Here is a 21,039-nt window from a genome sequence, read left to right on the forward strand (position 1 = left end):
GGAGATTAAACCAAAAGAGCAAACTGTCACATCAGAGGAGGAGAAACCTGAAAAGATCATCAGTCCAGAGAAAGAAACACTCAAAGAACCTAGTGATGCAGACAGTTCAGTTCAACCACAAGAAATAGAGCTTTCAAAACCTGATCCTGAGGAAGAAAAGAAACCCTCAGATGTCAAAGCAGAGCTTAAGGAAAGTCCCGTAAAGGAAACGGTAAAGCAGTTGAATACAGAGGAGGATTCTGTGTCGAAATCTGAAAAGACTGAACACCAAACAGGCTCAGATAAAGTGGTAGCTGAGGACCTTCCAACAGAGGAAGTGGTGAGCCCATTGAAATCAAAAGACGATCCTTCACAACCTGAAATAGACGTATACAAAATAACTGCAGATACTAAACTTGAATCACAAGAGAGCGACAGTGCAAGGATCTTAGAAAAGGATGAGAAAGAAGCATCTCGATCAGATGTACCTCCTGAGGACAAACCCCAGAAAGAAGTAACAGATGAGTCTGAAGACACAAAGCGGGTGAGTCCTGTAAAAGAGAAAGTGGAGCTTAAACCAAAAGAGCAAACTGTCACATCAGAGGAGGAGAAACCTGAAAAGATCATCAGTCCAGAGAAAGAAACCCTCAAAGAACCCAGTGATGCAGACAGTTCAGTTCAACCACAAGAAATAGAGCTTTCAAAACCTGATCCTGAGGAAGAAGAGAAACCCACAGATGTCAAAGCACAGCTAAAGGAAAGTCCCGAAAAAGAAACTGTCGAGCAGGTGAATACAGAGGAGGATTCTGAGTCAAAATCTGAAAAGACTGGACAGCAAATAATCTCAGATAAAGTGGTAGCTGAGGACCTTCCAACACAGGACGTGGTGAGCCCATTGAAATCAAGAGACGATCCTTCAAAACCTGAAATAGACGTATACAAAATAACTGCAGATACTAAACCTGAATCACAAAAGAGTGACAGTGCAATGATCTCGGAAAAGGATGAGAAAGAGGCATCTCGATCAGATGAACCTCCTGAGGACAAACCCCAGACAGAAATTACAGATGACTCTGAAGACACAAGGCGGGTGAGTCCTGTAAAAGAGAAAGTGGATCTTAAACCAAAAGAGCAAACTGTCACATCAGGGGAGGAGAAACCTGAAAGGATCATCAGTCCAGAGAAAGAAACCCTCAAGGAACCACAAGAAATAGAGCTTTCAAAACCTGATCCTGAGGAAGAAAAGAAACCCTCAGATGTCAAAGCAGAGCTTAAGGAAAGTCCCGTAAAGGAAACGGTCAAGCAGTTGAATACAGAGGAGGATTCTGTGTCAAAATCTGAAAAGACTGAACAGCAAACAGGCTCAGATAAAGTGGTAGCTGAGGACCTTCCAACAGAGGAAGTGGTGAGCCCATTGAAATCAAAAGATGATCCTTCACAACCTGAAATAGACGTATACAAAATAACTGCAGATACTAAACTTGAATCACAAGAGAGCGACAGTGCAAGGATCTTAGAAAAGGATGAGAAAGAAGCATCTCGATCAGATGTACCTCCTGAGGACAAACCCCAGAAAGAAGTAACAGATGACTCTGAAGACACAAAGCGGGTGAGTCCTGTAAAAGAGAAAGTGGAGATTAAACCAAAAGAGCAAACTGTCACATCAGAGGAGGAGAAACCTGAAAAGATCATCAGTCCAGAGAAAGAAACACTCAAAGAACCTAGTGATGCAGACAGTTCAGTTCAACCACAAGAAATAGAGCTTTCAAAACCTGATCCTGAGGAAGAAAAGAAACCCTCAGATGTCAAAGCACAGCTAAAGGAAAGTCCCGTAAAGGAAACGGTAAAGCAGTTGAATACAGAGGAGGATTCTGTGTCGAAATCTGAAAAGACTGAACACCAAACAGGCTCAGATAAAGTGGTAGCTGAGGACCTTCCAACAGAGGAAGTGGTGAGCCCATTGAAATCAAAAGACGATCCTTCACAACCTGAAATAGACGTATACAAAATAACTGCAGATACTAAACTTGAATCACAAGAGAGCGACAGTGCAAGGATCTCAGAAAAGGATGAGAAAGAAGCATCTCGATCAGATGTACCTCCTGAGGACAAACCCCAGAAAGAAGTAACAGATGAGTCTGAAGACACAAAGCGGGTGAGTCCTGTAAAAGAGAAAGTGGAGCTTAAACCAAAAGAGCAAACTGTCACATCAGAGGAGGAGAAACCTGAAAAGATCATCAGTCCAGAGAAAGAAACCCTCAAAGAACCCAGTGATGCAGACAGTTCAGTTCAACCACAAGAAATAGAGCTTTCAAAACCTGATCCTGAGGAAGAAGAGAAACCCACAGATGTCAAAGCACAGCTAAAGGAATGTCCCGAAAAAGAAACTGTCGAGCAGGTGAATACAGAGGAGGATTCTGAGTCAAAATCTGAAAAGACTGGACAGCAAATAATCTCAGATAAAGTGGTAGCTGAGGACCTTCCAACACAGGACGTGGTGAGCCCATTGAAATCAAGAGACGATCCTTCAAAACCTGAAATAGACGTATACAAAATAACTGCAGATACTAAACCTGAATCACAAAAGAGTGACAGTGCAATGATCTCGGAAAAGGATGAGAAAGAGGCATCTCGATCAGATGAACCTCCTGAGGACAAACCCCAGACAGAAATAACAGATGACTCTGAAGACACAAGGCGGGTGAGTCCTGTAAAAGAGAAAGTGGATCTTAAACCAAAAGAGCAAACTGTCACATCAGGGGAGGAGAAACCTGAAAGGATCATCAGTCCAGAGAAAGAAACCCTCAAGGAACCACAAGAAATAGAGCTTTCAAAACCTGATCCTGAGGAAGAAATGAAACCCTCAGATGTCAAAGCAGAGCTTAAGGAAAGTCCCGTAAAGGAAACGGTCAAGCAGTTGAATACAGAGGAGGATTCTGTGTCAAAATCTGAAAAGACTGAACAGCAAACAGGCTCAGATAAAGTGGTAGCTGAGGACCTTCCAACAGAGGAAGTGGTGAGCCCATTGAAATCAAAAGATGATCCTTCACAACCTGAAATAGACGTATACAAAATAACTGCAGATACTAAACTTGAATCACAAGAGAGCGACAGTGCAAGGATCTTAGAAAAGGATGAGAAAGAAGCATCTCGATCAGATGTACCTCCTGAGGACAAACCCCAGAAAGAAGTAACAGATGACTCTGAAGACACAAAGCGGGTGAGTCCTGTAAAAGAGAAAGTGGAGATTAAACCAAAAGAGCAAACTGTCACATCAGAGGAGGAGAAACCTGAAAGGATCATCAGTCCAGAGAAAGAAACCCTCAGGGAACCACAAGAAATAGAGCTTTCAAAACCTGATCCTGAGGAAGAAAAGAAACCCTCAGATGTCAAAGCAGAGCTTAAGGAAAGTCCCGTAAAGGAAACTGTCGAGCAGGTGAAGACAGAGGAGGAGGACCAGCTATCAGACTCAAGGAAGGTTATATCTGAAGATCTTCCATCTGAGGAATTGGGGAGTCCATTGAAATCAAGAGACGATTCTTTAAAACCTGAAAGAAGCGTAGAGAAAATAACTGCAGATACTAAAGCTGAATCCACAACCCCCTCAAAAGAGGAGAGTGTGAGTGAGTTGAAACCCACAGAGGGCAGCACTGCAGTGTCTGACCAAATTGAGGCCAGAGCAGTGTCTGCAGACAAGCCCAGCGCATCGGTGGATAAAGCATTAGAAAAGACCACGGCTACTGTAGAGAAAGTTACAGAGAAAGAATCAGAGGGAAAGTCAGGTGAAAGCACAACACCAGACAAAGTAGAAGAAATGAAGCACACAGCACACTCTGAGGGCAAGGAACAAACAAGTAGCAGCTCTAAAGAGGAATAGACTGTCAAAGAAGCAGAGAAGCCTGTTAAGGATTCACTGGTAAAAGACGAGGGTAAAGAAGAAAAGAAAGCTGACCAGTGATTTGAAAGAAAGGATTAGTCCTGAAAAAGAGCCTATATTTCAAGGGAATGGCTTTGGTGCAAGTGAACATACCACTCAGGATATGACAAAACCGCAGACCCCAGGGTTTCCCAAAAGGATATCTAAGTGTACTGAAAATCTAAAACGACGCTGGAAAGTTTAAAATTGATTTGAAGAAGTGCATGTGAAAAGCTAAGGCTGAGCAATAATGCATAATTCAATACATCTTTGGAAACGCTGAGAGAATATGTTATTGGTACATGAAATCTGTGCACTAGTATTACAGGCCTTTCACAGATAAGCTTGACAGCTTTGACTGTATGGTGCTATCTCATTCAGTGTCACTATATTGTATTGTGGCATCACTGAATCTTCTTCATCACTACAGTACTTCCTTCTGGTCTAAAATAAATATTGTCTTGCTGAGAAAATCATTGTCTGCCTTTTTCTTTTTCAAATATAATCATAAAATGATTGATCCATTATTAAAGAGTTGAATTCATAAACATAATATCAATATGCTTTCAATCGGATGTTGATAGTTGTTAAAAGTCCAGTCTTTACATTGTCTTAATTTTTATTTATGTATATTATGTATATCATGATTGTAATGATTGTATTAAGCACCATAATGGGATCAGAACATCAGATTATTTATAAAACATACCTTAAACTGAGACTGTGACATAGTACACACTAACAGACCTGTAGATTTGACACAGCCCCACTGCTGCAGTTCATCAGCACTTGTTTATAGGAGAAATAATTAAGATAGGCACAATACTCAGTGAACCAAAACGTTTATTTGCAAAGGTTACAAATGAAAATACAGAGCATGTTGTTCTCAGCATCCAATACTGAGAGTTTAGAATTCATGTTTATACAAGAAGATTAGAAGACCCAAAATAATAACTTATTCTAATTACTCAACAGGTAAATTGGGAAACCATAATCTCATTGAAGGATGTACAGATTCAATAGTTGCGGATGATTGCTGATGAAAGCAAAACAAAATAATCAGTTGTTCATCTCAACACAAAACTAAGTATCACCAGTTGGCACAATCTTAAACATTCAGGTCACTATGCTCTAACTAAGCTTCCCTCCCTTACCTCAACTATTTTGGTTTTTCTTAACCCTTCAGATACATTTGCTGTGTTATTAAATCCATACTGTCCCTCAACCTTCACAATCAGAATGGTTTAAATCAATGTGTTTGTTATTAAGCTTACAATTAAGAATATGATAAATATTAAGAATATGATTATTTCTAATGAAAAAGGAGGAAGTGTCTTACAAATAGTAACTAATAAGTAATAATAGGTAACTTATAGTTTATAGAAAGTTTTAAAAGTGATATAAATTAACCAGTAGTACCCAAAAGAAATTAACTATACTTGTTTGTACAGTTTATGTGTATGAAAACATATTTTCATATATGGCTATTTGGTCATTCTTTGTGAATTATATAATTGGCAATCCATAATGTTAAACATAGGGAGGGCATTTAAATATGCAAATCTCTGGATTTACATGTCCTGAATTATCTTCCAATGCTCTTTAAATGCTATTTTCATGATGATGTAAGTCCTAAAGTGATCCCAGTAAGTGCCAAAGCAGCAGTTGTGTGAGTGATTACTCTCAGACAGAGCACTCATACAAATCCCATACAAAAATATTAGTAGACCCAGAAAAAGAACATCTGATCATCTGATACAAAACAGAAGTGCCAAAGCAGCAGATTATTCTCAAAGACAGAGCACTAATACAAATCCCCCAATTTTTCATTATTACAACTTTAAGAAAGGTGATCATCTATACAATATGGAACCATTTTATAATTCAATAGGAAATTGTTTAAGATTAATAATTTGTATGTGACCCATACACTTATATTAAAGAAACCCTTTCATTTCATTACAGACATTTAATTTATAACATCTAATTGATTATTGTATACTTTAATTGTTTGTACAGGAGTGACCATTAGGAATTACATTATTGAAAGAGTTACATGTCATTAGTAAATAGTAAACCATATTGATCTGGGGAAACTACACCTATCCTGCCTGTATACTCAAACTAATATAGAACGAAGGGCAGTCAGTACTCTGTTATAGTCCTCCTCATGAGGATCTACCTCTAATGCCTTTTCATAAGACTCTATGGCATTTAAAATGTGAATGTTTCCCAGAATTTCTAAGTGTCTCTTATCGTGTGGATTATTCTTGATGTTGATCTTTGCAATTTTCTTCAATGATGTAAAACACTTTTCCCTTTCATGAGATTCATTTCTAATCTGCTGTCCTTTCTTGTAATGTTCAACTGCATCAGACTCGGACTTCTTGTGATAATACTGGAAATCCCCATAATAGCGATGCAATGCCTGTTGCTGGGCAGGTTTGATGTTTGGCTTGGTGAACAATTCTTGAAAGAGATTTTCTGCCTTCTGCATGTCCTTGGATTCTGCATACATTCTTGCTAGCTCCAAATGGTGATATATATATGATGGATTAAGACAGACTGCTGTTTCCAAATGTAAAATACAGGATTTGACTAATTGTCCGTAATCAGCTTTCTCTTTCTTCATTTTAATTACTTTCAGTTTGTAGCATAGGGCTGTCTGATAGTGTAGTGATGCAGAGTCTGGAAACTTCTGTAATGCATTGTTTAATACTTCCAAGGCATTTTCAACACACCCTATCTTCTTAAGAAACTTTCCCACTTTTCTAATTATCTTTGGGTCATATGGTGACATCTCTACAGCTTTGTCAAAATACTCTTTGGCATCTTCAGTTTTATTGTCATGTAGATATTTACTTCCTAGGAATACCATGATCATGGCATCTTTTGGATTATATATCCGTGCTTTTTGAAGCTGTGTCACTGCTGCTGACTTTTGAAATGGGATTCTTTGTGCTTCTTCAAGATAGTACAATGTAAAGGCATAACCCTTAGTCCACTCTTCGTCATTTGGTTCTCTTTTTAGAGCCTCACCGAAACACTCTTTTGCTTTCTCAAAGTGTTTGGGAGAGAACTTCAGAAGAGACCACCCCTTTTCCCCATGAACCTCACGATGAAGTACAGAAGGTGAGGCTGTGGGAAAGTCCTTCCGAATCTTGTCCAGTTCCTCCAGGTACATCTGAACTTTAGAGATCTCACCCATATGGTAGTAGACCCAGGCAAAATTTCCATAGGTCACAATGACAAGTTTCTCAAAGGCAGCTTCGTTATCCTTTGCTTCTTCTTCAGATTTTTCTAGATACTTTACCGCTTCGTCAGTAAAGCCTTGCAGGTGCTTCACATAGGCAAGATAATTTAAAGCCCTAACAGTCTCCTTGGATTTCACCTGTGATGCATACATAGTTTGCTTTAATTTTTCTTCCAGAAAATCAAGGTCAGCATCTTCGCCTCTCAAGTCCCAGGTGAAGTGACATTCTAACTCCTTCAGTTTTATTTCCAAATTTTCCATGTTCTGTACACTGCAAATAACAATAATAGAGGAAGTAATGTGAGGGAGAGTAAGAGGAGTCATAATGATAAGGTTAATAGTTATGTGATTATCCATTTACAAAAATTTGCATTTAAACTCTAAGCAGTAATAGAAATACATAAAAATAACATCTGATATAAAGTGAAAATTATTCTGGGTTGTCAGAATATTTATTCAGACTATTTTGAATATATTCAGAATATATAACTTTTAAATGCCTTAAAGTCTAAAATTGTTTACTACAGCAAGAAAATGAAGATACATTTAAGTAATTTGTATATATTGAGGAGTTAAATAATAATTTAGAAAGTATGCATTTAGTTTTGTACACATTTAAAATGTTACCTCATATTGACCTAGTTTGCAAGCTTGCTGAAGTAGTCTTTGAGGTTGATCAGTCAGAGAAACAGCAACTTCCCACTGCATAAATCTTGAAGACACAAGAAGATAAGAGCTTGTGAGCAATGGATCAGGAAACTACACATTTAAATGGATTTGGAAAAACAAAACAAGCAACATGCTTAATCTGTTGAATGAAAATAAAGATATGAGAAGGTAAACCATAACCCATGTAGCAGTTTCTAAGAACAGGGAAGCTGTTCTAGAAAAAGTAGCTTGCATTGTGTATGTTCTTAATTATTCATGCCTAAGGAACACAAGGTAAGGTACCGAGGAAAGTATTTCTACTTTATAGGCCCGCGACAAAGCTCTCTGACAGCATGATATCAATAATACCCAATCTTATCGAAACTTCACAATAAATTACATTAATCAAATTACATCAATAATATGTATTTCAAGTATAGAATTATATCACCAATTAAACAGAATTCATTATAATTAATTATATTTTCCTTTGTTCTTTTTTAAATGCAAGAATACATCTAGAATTTAAGAACATATAAGACATATTTTGATTAGTCTCTTCCAGAAAAGAATTGGCATGAGACAAGTATATAACCTTTATGCTAAGGGACAAGGTCATGCTTAAGGTAAAATCTGATGGCGATAAGGTTATCAGCATTAGGGTTGGTGCAAGGGTATGATATTGTTGTCGATGTGGTTATGAATACATTTAGCAGTATATATTAGGGTTTGGATTAAGATTGGATGAAGGTAGAAGGTTTTGATGTCATATTTCAATACGTTATTGTTATGAAAAGTTCAACCATTAATATGCTGGTCTGTTATATTAGTAATTCTGATCATACATATCTAACAGTATACATAAACACATATAGTATGTATGTATTTTTATAACGTGCTAAAATGTGTTTCTAACAGAAACGAAATGTTCATAATTATATACCATTGCAAATCTATTGGAGAAAGTAATGTTTCACAACAGGTGGGAAAATATATGTATTGTAAAGCTGTCTGATGATAACCAAGTCCTGTATGTTTCTGTAATTACATACATCAGTGGCGTCATGCAATGATTTCCATTGTTCATTTTTTAATGTCATATCTGTGTAGAAACATTTCAGTAAATATGAATGATCTCAGATGATCCCTCGCCACTTCAGCTACAGTATGCAATTTAACTGTGGCGCGTCGTATGAAGACGGCAAGGTACAGCACTGACACTGAACAGCGCTGGCGGTTACAGCACGCCATAGAAATGCCTTTGTTTAGCCATTTCATTTTAGTGTATCATGCTTATTCGGTGGCAGTCACGTATATTGTCCCAGGTTTTTTATTAAACCGACATTTCATATTTGTGTGGTAATGTACTGTTTTTAATCAGTATGCAACCTGCTTAAAACAAAAGTACATTAAAATACGCGTCGTTGTTTTATCACTCGTAGTATTGTTTGATAATGCATTGACAACACGTCAGTCAATAAACGTGTTCAAAACTGCAACATTATTAAAACAAATTACGAAAGCTGTTAATTGTTTTTGCGTAACTGTGGTGTGAATTGCTGTCAATCATTTTACTTGTGGTACTTTATTATTATTTAAGTGTTGAGGTGCTTTACCGAAGTTTCAATTCCTAAACTTACGTCAACAGAGAAGAAAAACATATCTAGTAATAATACTAACTACAGGTACAGTTAATCTCACCCTTATACCGTTGGTTTTAGCTACCAAAAGTTTAGATTCAGTATTTTTTGCTTAAATGAATGACAACTGCCTATTAAAGTATAAAATATATTTAAGCATATTCAATTGATGCATTTTTAAACCTTGAGACTGAAGTGTCAGTAGCAGCAGCACCAGTGAGGTTACATTGACTGAATTGTTCTTAGCCTATAGTTTGTACAATGCATGATGCACACCATTGTTAAGGACTTTGATTTTGAGTTTGATTGTACCAGAAGATCAACTGGCACAATCCCTGAGAGAGACGTCTCCCTGAAGCAGCTGTAGTATCAGTAGCAGCAGCACCAGTGAGGTTCAGACAGGTTGGAGGTGGTCTTTACGAGGGATTACTGTTTAGTGGGACTAAAAAGCTCAGATGCAATAATATTTATTTACCCAATTGTTCTTATAGTTTGTACAATACAGTATGCACACGACTTTTAAGGAGTTTCCTTTTTTTTTTTAATAATCAGAAACAGACAAGTTTAATCGTGCCAAAAGATCGACTGGAAAGAGATTCAATATATAAGGGTCCCACTTCAGCAGCATTAGATGCTTCCCTTAGCGAACCCCAAGCTAATATGTTTTTACAGTAATTGGTATCAGAAATAACATTGCTTAGAATACAACAAAAAACAACAGCAATACTATTCAATATGTGTTTAGAGCAGTACACTAAAGTACACTTACATTTAAAAGGACGTAGGATACCCTATAGATGTAGTTAAAAGCATTAAATACCAGCCATTTGCAACAATTGTAATTTGTTTTCGGACTGTGCCCCCCCAAAACATTTAGCTGCATGATGCCCTTGACATAAATAAAAGATAGAGACAGTTATGGATTAGATGGTACATGTTCGTTTTTACAAGACTGTTCCATCGAAAACTGGTCTTTTAGAGAAATAATGTATTTGAATGTCTTGTTGTAAGAATGTTTATTATTGATCAGCAACTATTGTGGATTTATCCAAATTAATTTATAATGAATAAATGCATTAATAATTATACAGGGCCTGTGTGCATCTGCCTTTCTTCCTGTGTCTTGTTGCAGACATAGACGCTCCATTCTCAAACATCAGATTTCCATTTCTTTGACACTTACAGTAAACATGGCTATATTGATAACGAACCTTCCTGTTGTTTCTGAGAGTCGTGCACAAGGTTACGAAAGTGGGGCAATGAAAATGTACCAGTTTTTGGTGCATCTACTCATAAGATATATTGTTTATTATTCAGCAGCCAATATAATCATTTACCTTTTACATATTAATTAGTATTATTAATTACATATTAATTGGTATTTAATGCATTTTCATGGATTCGTCCTAATTATTATTATTATTATTATTTTTGTCATTTAGCTGACGCTCTTATCCAGGTTCCCATAAACATACTTTTCTATGTTTGCTTTCGAGTTTAAATCTGCATTTGTATTTTTGCACATTCAATATTGCTATGTTATTATTAATGTAATATTAATATAATTAGAAAGTATGCATGTCTTTTTGTAAAATTTAAATTGTTACCTTATATTCACCAAGTTCGCAAGCTTACTGAAGTTCTTGTCTTTGAGGTTGATCAGTCAGAGAAACAGCAACTTCTCACTGCATGAATCTTAAAGATGCCAGAAGACCTTGTGAGCAATGATGCTGGAAACTAAACATTTAAATGGATTTGAAAAAAAAAAAAAAAAAAAAAACAACAACAACATGCTTAACCTGTTGGATCTGTGGGTGATGAAAGAAGTGAAACTAAAGATATGAGAAGGAAAAACCTTCTCTAACCTATTTACCAGTTTCTATGAACATGAAACATATTTTAGAGAAAGTAAATTGGATTGTGTATTTTCTTATTAATTCATGCCTAAGGTACACCATTTCTACTTTATAGGCACACAACAAAGCACTGAGAGCACGGTATAAAGAATATCCAGTCTACCTGAAACTTCACAACAAATGATATTAAAGTTTGGATTTGTAACAATTATAAGAATTTTCCATACATTGAAGAGCGATTTATTACTCATATGATAGAGATAGTTTTGAATTAGACAATACATTTTAGTTTTTACATATCAGTTAAGACTGCTCAATCTAAAAATGTGTCTTTTGGAAAAATATTTAATTTTGATCTACTTGTTATACATAGACATTTTGCATCTCTTGTATTCACCAACATTTTGATTGATGCAGACAAGCTTACAAGTGGATTTGTAATTTTGTACATTGAATATTGCTATGCATTTCTTGCCGGTGTACTTAATAAGTGCAATACATTAATTACAGTGCAGCTCATGTTTTTCCAAAAACAAAATCTTATGAACACATTACACCACCTTTGCATTGTCCTCCAGTGGATTTCACAATTCAATTCAAAATTCTTCTATTCTCTCCAATACTACCATTTAAGGCTCTAAATGGTTTCGCTACAAATTACAACTATGATCTCTTTTTAGAATATGTTCCTTTACACAAACATCAATCTTTTGACTCTGGCCAGTTGTCTATACCTGAAAATAAACCGTAAACCCCCTGGTGACGAAGCCTTTTCTTGTTTTGAACCTAGGTTGCAATTCCTGCACTTTTAAATCTATGTTAGAAACCTGTTTTTATACATTAGCTTCTATTATTTTGAGATGTTTTTCATGATTGCTGCTATGTATGATAAACAAATATTGCCACTAATAATCATAATACATTAAAACTTAATACATACAGCTGTATTGTATGGCAGCAAGGGGGCTTTTCAATTCACAAAAGTATGAGGCAGATGAGAAGAAACAACCAATACTGGTTCTTGATATTTGAAGCTTGGATAAAAACATTTGTAGGAGTGCTCAAGATTTTAAATGTACATATACATGCTTCTCAAAGCACTAGAGAAATAAAGAGCTGTAACTGAAAAAGAAAAGTGAACGAGCACAAATGTACAGTTCTGTTTTATCACAATTGGAGTCTGTGCTTATTTGATCTCAGTACACTAGTTATCTCTATGTTTTGTATGACTTGAGCAACATTTCATTTTAGAAGACCCAATTCAGGAATCTGTTTGAAATATTTACTGTATTAATATTGGAAAATAGTTGAACTGCTGTGACATTATACAGGTTTTGATTGACCTCTTAAACAATTTCAGCTGTAACCCCCCCCACACACACACACAGTTTAGAAATAGATAACAATGCATGGCTAAATTATGTAAAGGAGCAGCAGAGGAGAAACTGCACCTAAATTGTGAAGCTAACAATAAGAACCAAACCCTTTTCTGCGAAGACAGACACTATTTTGCAGAAACAAAACTTACATTACATGCCTTGTTAGGCCATAGTTTCATTATGACCCATCCCAAGTAATCACTTGTCCATCTTTTGACATTCCATAGCCAGATAATGAAATTAATATACAGGCGGGTGACAAAGACAAAACTAGGGCTGTCACTAATGACTATTTTGGTAATCGAGTATTCTATCGATTTATTCTGAAGATTAATAATCAAGTTATTTGGATGAAAAAATGACATAAACACAGCTTTTTAAAAATGCTGTTAACCAATCAAAAATCTTTTAAAACAAACAGATTGTTCGTATTGGTAAAAAAATAACCAGTCTTAGGAGATGGAGAAATGGCGGCACGCTAAAAGTGCCCACTAAATGAGAGTGCTTTTAATGGAGCCAAATGAGGGGTGTTTTGAAAATTTAGAGAAATGATTGATAAAGAAAAGTGAACGAGCACAAATTACAGTTCTGTTTTATCACAAATGGAGTCTGTGCTCATTTGATCTCAGTACACTAGTTATCTCTATGTTTTGTATGACTTGAGCAACATTTCATTTTAGAAGTTCCAATTCAGGAATTTCAAGATATACACAGAATTAAGTCCTAGTTGTATTCAACACCACGTTGTTTTCAGTATATGAATGGTGTCTGTATGACATATGTTTTTTAGTTAATGCACATTTCTGTATTATTTCCAAAATGAATCAAATTATAGAAAGAATGAAAAACTTTAAATGTCTTGCATTTCTTGTGATATGTAGGTATCATATGATCATTCTAACTATGTATGTAAAATTAAGCAATTTGCTGCGCTATACCAAGTGCTGTGGTTTGTGTGAGCGTCGTTGTTATCTATGGAGCATTTTAAGGGTCAAAATTGAATTGTCAATTCTTAATTAATAAATTAATTAAATTTGTAAATTAATGTATCAATGCATAAATGAATTCATTAATTTATTGCGCTGTTTGCAAACTGATCTTTCAATTTCATGTTGCAAATTATCTTTTTAATGCTTGTCAATTACCAGAGGGGGCGGAGTTTGACCTTCCGAGGCACCAATCGCACGCAGGGGGTGTGGTGATCGGTGGCGCTGATTGTGGGCGGGGCTCCTGTGCTGCTGGGGAGGGACGACTAGTCCGTTTTGACCCGTGATAAGTATTAAAAGTGTCGTATGTGCTGTATTATGAATTTCTAAAAAGCATATGTAACACAGTGCTGTAACATACATATATACACTCACCTAAAGGATTATTAGGAACACCTGTTCAATTTCTCATTAATGCAATTATCTAACCAACCCATCACATGGCAGTTGCTTCAATGCATTTAGGGGTGTGGTCCTGGTCAAGACAATCTCCTGAACTCCAAACTGAATGTCTGAATGGGAAAGAAAGGTGATTTAAGCAATTTTAAGTGTGGCATGGTTGTTGGTGCCAGACGGGCCGGTCTGAGTATTTCACAATCTGCTCAGTTACTGGGATTTTCACGCACAACCATTTCTAGGGTTTACAAAGAATGGTGTGAAAAGGGAAAAACATCCAGTATGCGGCAGTCCTGTGGGCGAAAATGCCTTGTTGATGCTAGAGGTCAGAGGAGAATGGGCCGACTGATTCAAGCTGATAGAAGAGCAACTTTGACTGAAATAACCACTCGTTACAACTGAGGTATGCAGCAAAGCATTTGTGAAGCCACAACACGTACAACCTTGAGGCGGATGGGCTACAACAGCAGAAGACCCCACCGGGTACCACTCATCTCCACTACAAATAGGAAAAAGAGGCTACAATTTGCACAAGCTCACCAAAATTGGACAGTTGAAGACTGGAAAAATGTTGCCTGGTCTGATGAGTCTCGATTTCTGTTGAGACATTCAGATGGTAGAGTCAGAATTTGGCGTAAACAGAATGAGAACATGGATCCATCATGCCTTGTTACCACTGTGCAGGCTGGTGGTGGTGGTGTAATGGTGTGGGGGATGTTTTCTTGGCACACTTTAGGCCCCTTAGTGCCAATTGGGCATCGTTTAAATGCCACGGCCTACCTGAGCATTGTTTCTGACCATGTCCATCCCTTTATGACCACCATGTACCCATCCTCTGATGGCACTTCCAGCAGGATAATGCACCATGTCACAAAGGTCGAATCATTTCAAATTGGTTTCTTGAACATGACAATGAGTTCACTGTACTAAACTGGCCCCCACAGTCGAGAGTTGTGCATCCTCATCCGTTTCAATTACACACCTCCACTGAAATTCATATGTGATTGACAAGCAACAGAAACTGCGTCTAGTTTCCCTGTATAATCCCTGTATAATGTCGGTTCATGTGAGATTTATTCCAGATGTGTCCCATAGTGATACGTGGTTGTGAAGCAAAGATGTATTTGTGTCAAAATCTGCCTAATGTCATGTATGGAAATTTTGAGTGAAGTCTTTTCACAATGTTATTGGGGAACCCCCACCATGTCCCAACACGAATTCCACCCATTTACGAATTGACTAATTCATTTATGAATTAATTTTCGAATTGATGATTTAATTTTGACCCTTATAATGCTCCATAGTTATCTGCAGTCGTTATATTCCTCCACTCATTTAGTCAGGTTTTTCCTTTAATTTGTCACCCGTCTGTATATCTCACCTCCAATCCTACAACTTCATATTACTGTAAATGTAAGTTTTATTCAATGTGAAAATAAAACTCATTTATAGTACCAGAAAAAAATGAAATATTTGTACACTTTTTATAGTGTGTCGATCAATGAAAGTTGATATTTAGGTATGCCTTTTAGACAGTAGAAATGTTCACAGTTGAATGCACATTTCTGTTCACTCAAACTTAAAATATCCAAAATTGAAATATATATATTTTATTAAATAGTTGGCTATAAGTGTGTCAGGTTGTTAAATCATGTGTTTGTATGTGCACATATTTGATTGTTTATTTACCTTCCAAGTAATATGTATATATTATGTATTATGGAATACATATACAGTCTTTTATATTAAAGATTGATATTAAAAGGTGAGTCAAAATTGTTTTTAGACATTAATTAAAATCATATAAAGGAGGACACTGTACAACTTTTATAAGTGTATGTTGCCATAAATATATAAATAGTGTTTATCGTCAGGGGTAAAACATATCTGTCCTCTTATCTATTTATCTAACACACACCCACACTCAATGTTAAAATCAAAAGTAATATATAATGTAAGATATTGCTTTTGAAATATAATGTGTTAATAGAGGGCTGTAGTGTCTTTTTTTATTTTTATTGCACCTGAGGTCTTATCTCCAGAAGAATTGTCCCACCTGAACTATCTTCCCCAGCATTTAAAGCATTAATGATTCAAAGGGAGTTATACACCTGTGTTAAAGTGCAGAAAGTCTGACTCTAAAAATCCAGATTGAGCAATAATAGCAATTAAACATTGTCCATAACTGAACATTTGCCCACAATTACAATGTTATAATGTGATTAATGCGAAACCCCATGTCTAATATGAATTCAGTCCAGTTTTGTCCAGACTACTTTCAAATGAAGGGTGTGAAAACTTTTACAGCTGTATGTGAGGACGGGGTTTTCTGCTGTGGCCGTGCCGAGTGCGCCCGATTTAACCCGAAGCTCGGCTCATCTGTAGACCAGCAGTTTCCTCGGACCTCTCATGGATCCGTTTCTTTTAAGAGAAGTAATGGAAGGACGACAGAACAATACAACCATCCAGTCCTCAGACAACCCGATAGAACAGAGTTTGCACAGCAGCTGAGATATGAAAATGCCGATGAAAAACAGGTGCTCCATGGGCTGAATGACCGCTTCGCTGGCTTCATTGAGAAAGTCCATCAATTGAAAAATGAAAACAAAACTTTAGAAAAAGAGATTAGCGAGCTTAGGCAGAAGGAAGCATCATCTTTTGCTTTAGCTGAAGTTTGCGACCCAGAAATTACAGATCTGAGGAGACTCGTTCAAGAGATCACCCTCCAAAAGGCTCAGATTGCATTGGAGCAGATTCGTGTAGAGGAAGATGTGGCTGTTCTTAATTTAAAGCTTGAAGACGAATCCCGACTTAGATCCTATACCGAGGACACTATTAAGACTTTGAAGAAGGCTGTTGATGATGCTAATCTATCGAAAATGGAGTTGGAAAAGAGAATCAACTCCCTCCTTGAAGAAATACTTTTCCTGAAGAAAAACCACCAACAGGAGGTGTGTGAGATGTGGGCCCAAATCCAGGAAGCTCAAGTTGGGGTAGAAGTCAAAGATTTTGGCAAGGCAGACATCACTGCGGCTTTGAGGGATATCAGGAAGCAGCTTGAAGGTCACATCGGCTGCAGCATCCAGCAAGCCGAGGAGGGTTTCCGCGCTCGGGTGGAAAAACTGACCAAAGCCGCCGAAATCAACAGTGAAGCCCTGCGGGCCACCAGACAGGAAATCAACGAGCACAGAAGACACCTGCAGTCCAAGAGCATTGAGCTGGAGACGGTGAAAGGCACCAAAGAGGCTCTGGACAAACAGCTGAATGACCTCGAAGAAAGACACGATGCAGAAATCAGTCATTACCAGGTAAGATCGAAGGCCATTTATTAGTACATTTTTTTCATTCATGAATTCAAGTACTGCGAAGCGTTTCACTAAATGCATGCATTACTGTCTGCTTAGAAATGTTGGTATAATTGAACATATGACTGTATAACCCCCTCAGAAAAATAGAGATTGTTTATTGCTCTTCAATGCATTTGCAAGGACTCTATTTTAATTATATGTATAATGTTCAATCCAACTTAATGTTAGTTTACATGTTTCCATGTTTTGTATATTATTCGGTTTAATTCAGTCTTGTTAATGCTTTAATCGTATCTTTTTTGCATTCAACTCTGACTAAATAACGTCATGGCAACAATGTAATAAAGTGAAGTTAGAATAATATAGTGTTGTAACAACACATTTGTAAAATCCAATGAATATTGTCTAAACATTGTAAAAGTATACAATTACATTCATAAAACAACTTTCTACAGAAACAATTCTCACAAATTCCAAATTAGAGTGAAATGAAAATATTACATAAATAAATATACTTACACACGTATATAGTCATATAGCTAAAAATAGAATTGCATTTTATATGTATTGTAATTCCAGAAATTGATTTATGAAATGTGCATTCAGTGTTACTGTGCCAAAATCACATCGATATCAATGTGTTGTCAGGGTAAAACACAGTTCTGATGTGTAAGCTGAGATGGATTGACATTAGGTAGTACAACAATTACAGTTCTGTATATAAACTACATTAAACAGAGTAATGTAATGTAAAATGTTGATTTGTTGCTTTGCAGGATACAGTCACTCAGTTGGAGATTGAGCTGAATCACACCAAATTTGACATGTCTGGACACTTGAGAGAATACCAGGATCTGATGAATGTCAAAATGGCATTAGATGTGGAAATAGCATCTTACAGGTAATAGCAGCGTAATCTTGGTGTGCTCTACATATAGACTTGAATAGGAGCCTGCAATGGTTCCTTTAAGTTATCCATTCTCTTCTACTGTACTACTTGTGCAACAATATAATTCTAGCATGAAACACAATCTAGTCTTCTCCCAGAGTTGAGGGAGGAAGGGGTTCAGACTATTATAACTCAAGGTGTATGTTAAGACTTTGTGAAAGGTGTGTCTGATTAACTGTAGTCATAAATATTATGAAGTTAAAATGGAGATTAAACATTTTGCTTTACTGCATGCTGTGTAGGAACTACAAATTTTTTTTTTACATAACAAATGTATTCTTCAAAAATAACACACCTAAGAAATGTACAAAACTGTTTGATTTCATGCTGAGAAAGTATATTGAAATATCTTGGCATGTACTATATCAAGCAAATTGATTAATAGTATATCCTATTTACACCTGAGTAATGCATTTTTAATTTTTTTTAAGGAAACTACTGGAAGGGGAAGAAACCCGCCTCTCTTCAGTGTCTGGTGCCCAGGGTTCAGTGCCTTATATGTATAGACCATACCCAGTGTACACTCTCCCGAGCCTCACGAGGCTGAAGAGCAGGACTGGAAAGGCAGAACCACAGTACAATTTTGTGGAGGAGATCATAACAGAAACGACCAAGGAAGTAGAGATGATGGAGATTGAAGATGCAGCATCTCAGGGAACAAATGGTGACTATGACAAAATTTGGGAAGTGAGCAGTGAAGAAGAGGAGGCAGCTGAAGCCTGAAGAGAAACAGGAGACTCCAGGAGCAGATGAGCAGCGAGAAGAGATGTTACCTGAGGCCACTGACCAGGGAGAAACTGCAGCTGGAGGTGAAGAAGAGGGAGGTGCTGTTGAATTAGAGGAAGAGGTCCCAGAAGACATGGAACAGGTGGAGGAAACAGATGATCTGAAGGTGGAGAAGGAGGTGACAGAAGACATCGCTGAGGCAGTGGAAACCTTGGGGGAGGTCAAAGAAGCTGCTACAGAAAAAGCCCTAAATGACTTAAAAACACTGAGTGAAACTAAAGAGGCAGCAGAAGACATAGTGGATGATTCTGAATCTCAACAAAGTGAGAAAACAGAATTACAATCAGATGAACCTCCTGAGGACAAACCCCAGAAAGAAGTAACAGATGACTCTGAAGACACAAGGCGGGTGAGTCCTGTAAAAGAGAAAGTGGAGCTTAAACCAAAAGAGCAAACTGTCACATCAGAGGAGGAGAAACCTGAAAGGATCATCAGTCCAGAGAAAGAAACCCTCAAGGAACCACAAGAAATAGAGCTTTCAAAACCTGATCCTGAGGAAGAAAAGAAACCCTCAGATGTCAAAGCACAGCTAAAGGAAAGTCCCGAAAAAGAAACTGTCGAGCAGGTGAATACAGAGGAGGATTCTGTGTCAAAATCTGAAAAGACTGAACATCAAACAGGCTCAGATAAAGTGGTATCTGAGGACCTTCCAACAGAGGAAGTGGTGAGCCCATTGAAATCAAAAGACAATCCTTCACAACCTGAAATAGACGTATACAAAATAACTGCAGATACTAAACTTGAATCACAAGAGAGCGACAGTGCAAGGATATCAGAAAAGGATGAGAAAGAAACATCTCGATCAGATGTACCTCCTGAGGACAAACCCCAGAAAGAAGTAACAGATGACTCTGAAGACACAAGGCGGGTGAGTCCTGTAAAAGAGAAAGTGGAGCTTAAACCAAAAGAGCAAACTGTCACATCAGAGGAGGAGAAACCTGAAAGGATCATCAGTCCAGAGAAAGAAACCCTCAAGGAACCACAAGAAATAGAGCTTTCAAAACCTGATCCTGAGGAAGAAGAGAAACCCACAGATGTCAAAGCACAACTTAAGGAAAGTCCCGTAAAGGAAACTGTCGAGCAGGTGAAGACAGAGGAGGAGGACCAGCTATCAGACTCAAGGAAGGTTATATCTGAAGATCTTCCATCTGAGGAATTGGGGAGTCCATTGAAATCAAGAGACGATTCTTTAAAACCTGAAATAAGCGTAGAGAAAATAACTGCAGATACTAAAGCTGAATCCACAACCCCCTCAAAAGAGGAGAGTGTGAGTGAGTTGAAACCCACAGAGGGCAGCACTGCAGTGTCTGACCAAATTGAGGCCAGAGCAGTGTCTGCAGACAAGCCCAGCGCATCAATGGATAAAGCATTAGAAAAGACCACGGCTACTGTAGAGAAAGTTACAGAGAAAGAATCAGAGGGAAAGTCAGGTGAAAGCACAACACCAGACAAAGTAGAAGAAATGAAGCACACAGCACACTCTGAGGGCAAGGAACAAACAAGTAGCAGCTCTAAAGAGGAATAGACTGTCAAAGAAGCAGAGAAGCCTGTTAAGGATTCACTGGTAAAAGACGAGGGTAAAGAAGAAAAGAAAGCTGACCAGTGATTTGAAAGAAAGGATTAGTCCTGAAAAAGAGCCTATATTTCAAGGGAATGGCTTTGGTGCAAGTGAACATACCACTCAGGATATGACAAAACCGCAGACCCCAGGGTTTCCCAAAAGGATATCTAAGTGTACTGAAAATCAAAAACGACGCTGGAAAGTTTAAAATTGATTTGAAGAAGTGCATGTGAAAAGCTAAGGCTGAGCAATAATGCAAAATTCAATACATCTTTGGAAACGCTGAGAGAATATGTTATTGGTACATGAAATCTGTGCACTAGTATTACAGGCCTTTCACAGATAAGCTTGACAGCTTTGACTGTATGGTGCTATCTCATTC

The 21,039-nt window shown here is 37.4% G+C and overlaps 3 protein-coding genes across 3 annotated transcripts; 2 read left to right on the top strand and 1 right to left on the bottom strand.

Moving 5' to 3' along the window:
• Nucleotides 1-4,720: 4,720 nt before the first annotated feature.
• Nucleotides 4,721-11,507, bottom strand: LOC136716078 (interferon-induced protein with tetratricopeptide repeats 5-like). Its single transcript, XM_066693563.1, has 3 exons — nt 11,044-11,507; nt 7,776-7,860; nt 4,721-7,419 (listed from the first exon to the last, which is right to left on the bottom strand). The coding sequence occupies exons 2-3, from the start codon at nt 7,778-7,780 to the stop codon at nt 6,015-6,017; spliced, it is 1,410 nt and encodes a 469-aa protein (XP_066549660.1). The 5' UTR covers nt 7,781-7,860; nt 11,044-11,507; the 3' UTR covers nt 4,721-6,014.
• Nucleotides 11,508-16,299: 4,792 nt separating this feature from the next.
• On the top strand, nt 16,300-19,033 carry LOC136716303 (neurofilament medium polypeptide-like). The gene is made up of 3 exons (XM_066693903.1): nt 16,300-17,361; nt 18,138-18,262; nt 18,742-19,033. The coding sequence occupies exons 1-3, from the start codon at nt 16,300-16,302 to the stop codon at nt 19,031-19,033; spliced, it is 1,479 nt and encodes a 492-aa protein (XP_066550000.1).
• Nucleotides 19,034-19,076: 43 nt separating this feature from the next.
• On the top strand, nt 19,077-20,621 carry LOC136716304 (neurofilament heavy polypeptide-like). The gene has a single exon (XM_066693904.1). It carries the CDS (start codon nt 19,077-19,079, stop codon nt 20,619-20,621), a length of 1,545 nt encoding a protein of 514 aa, XP_066550001.1.
• Nucleotides 20,622-21,039: the final 418 nt, after the last annotated feature.

Source organism: Amia ocellicauda, chromosome 20 (genome assembly GCF_036373705.1).
Source record: "Amia ocellicauda isolate fAmiCal2 chromosome 20, fAmiCal2.hap1, whole genome shotgun sequence".
Taxonomy (NCBI): domain Eukaryota; kingdom Metazoa; phylum Chordata; class Actinopteri; order Amiiformes; family Amiidae; genus Amia; species Amia ocellicauda.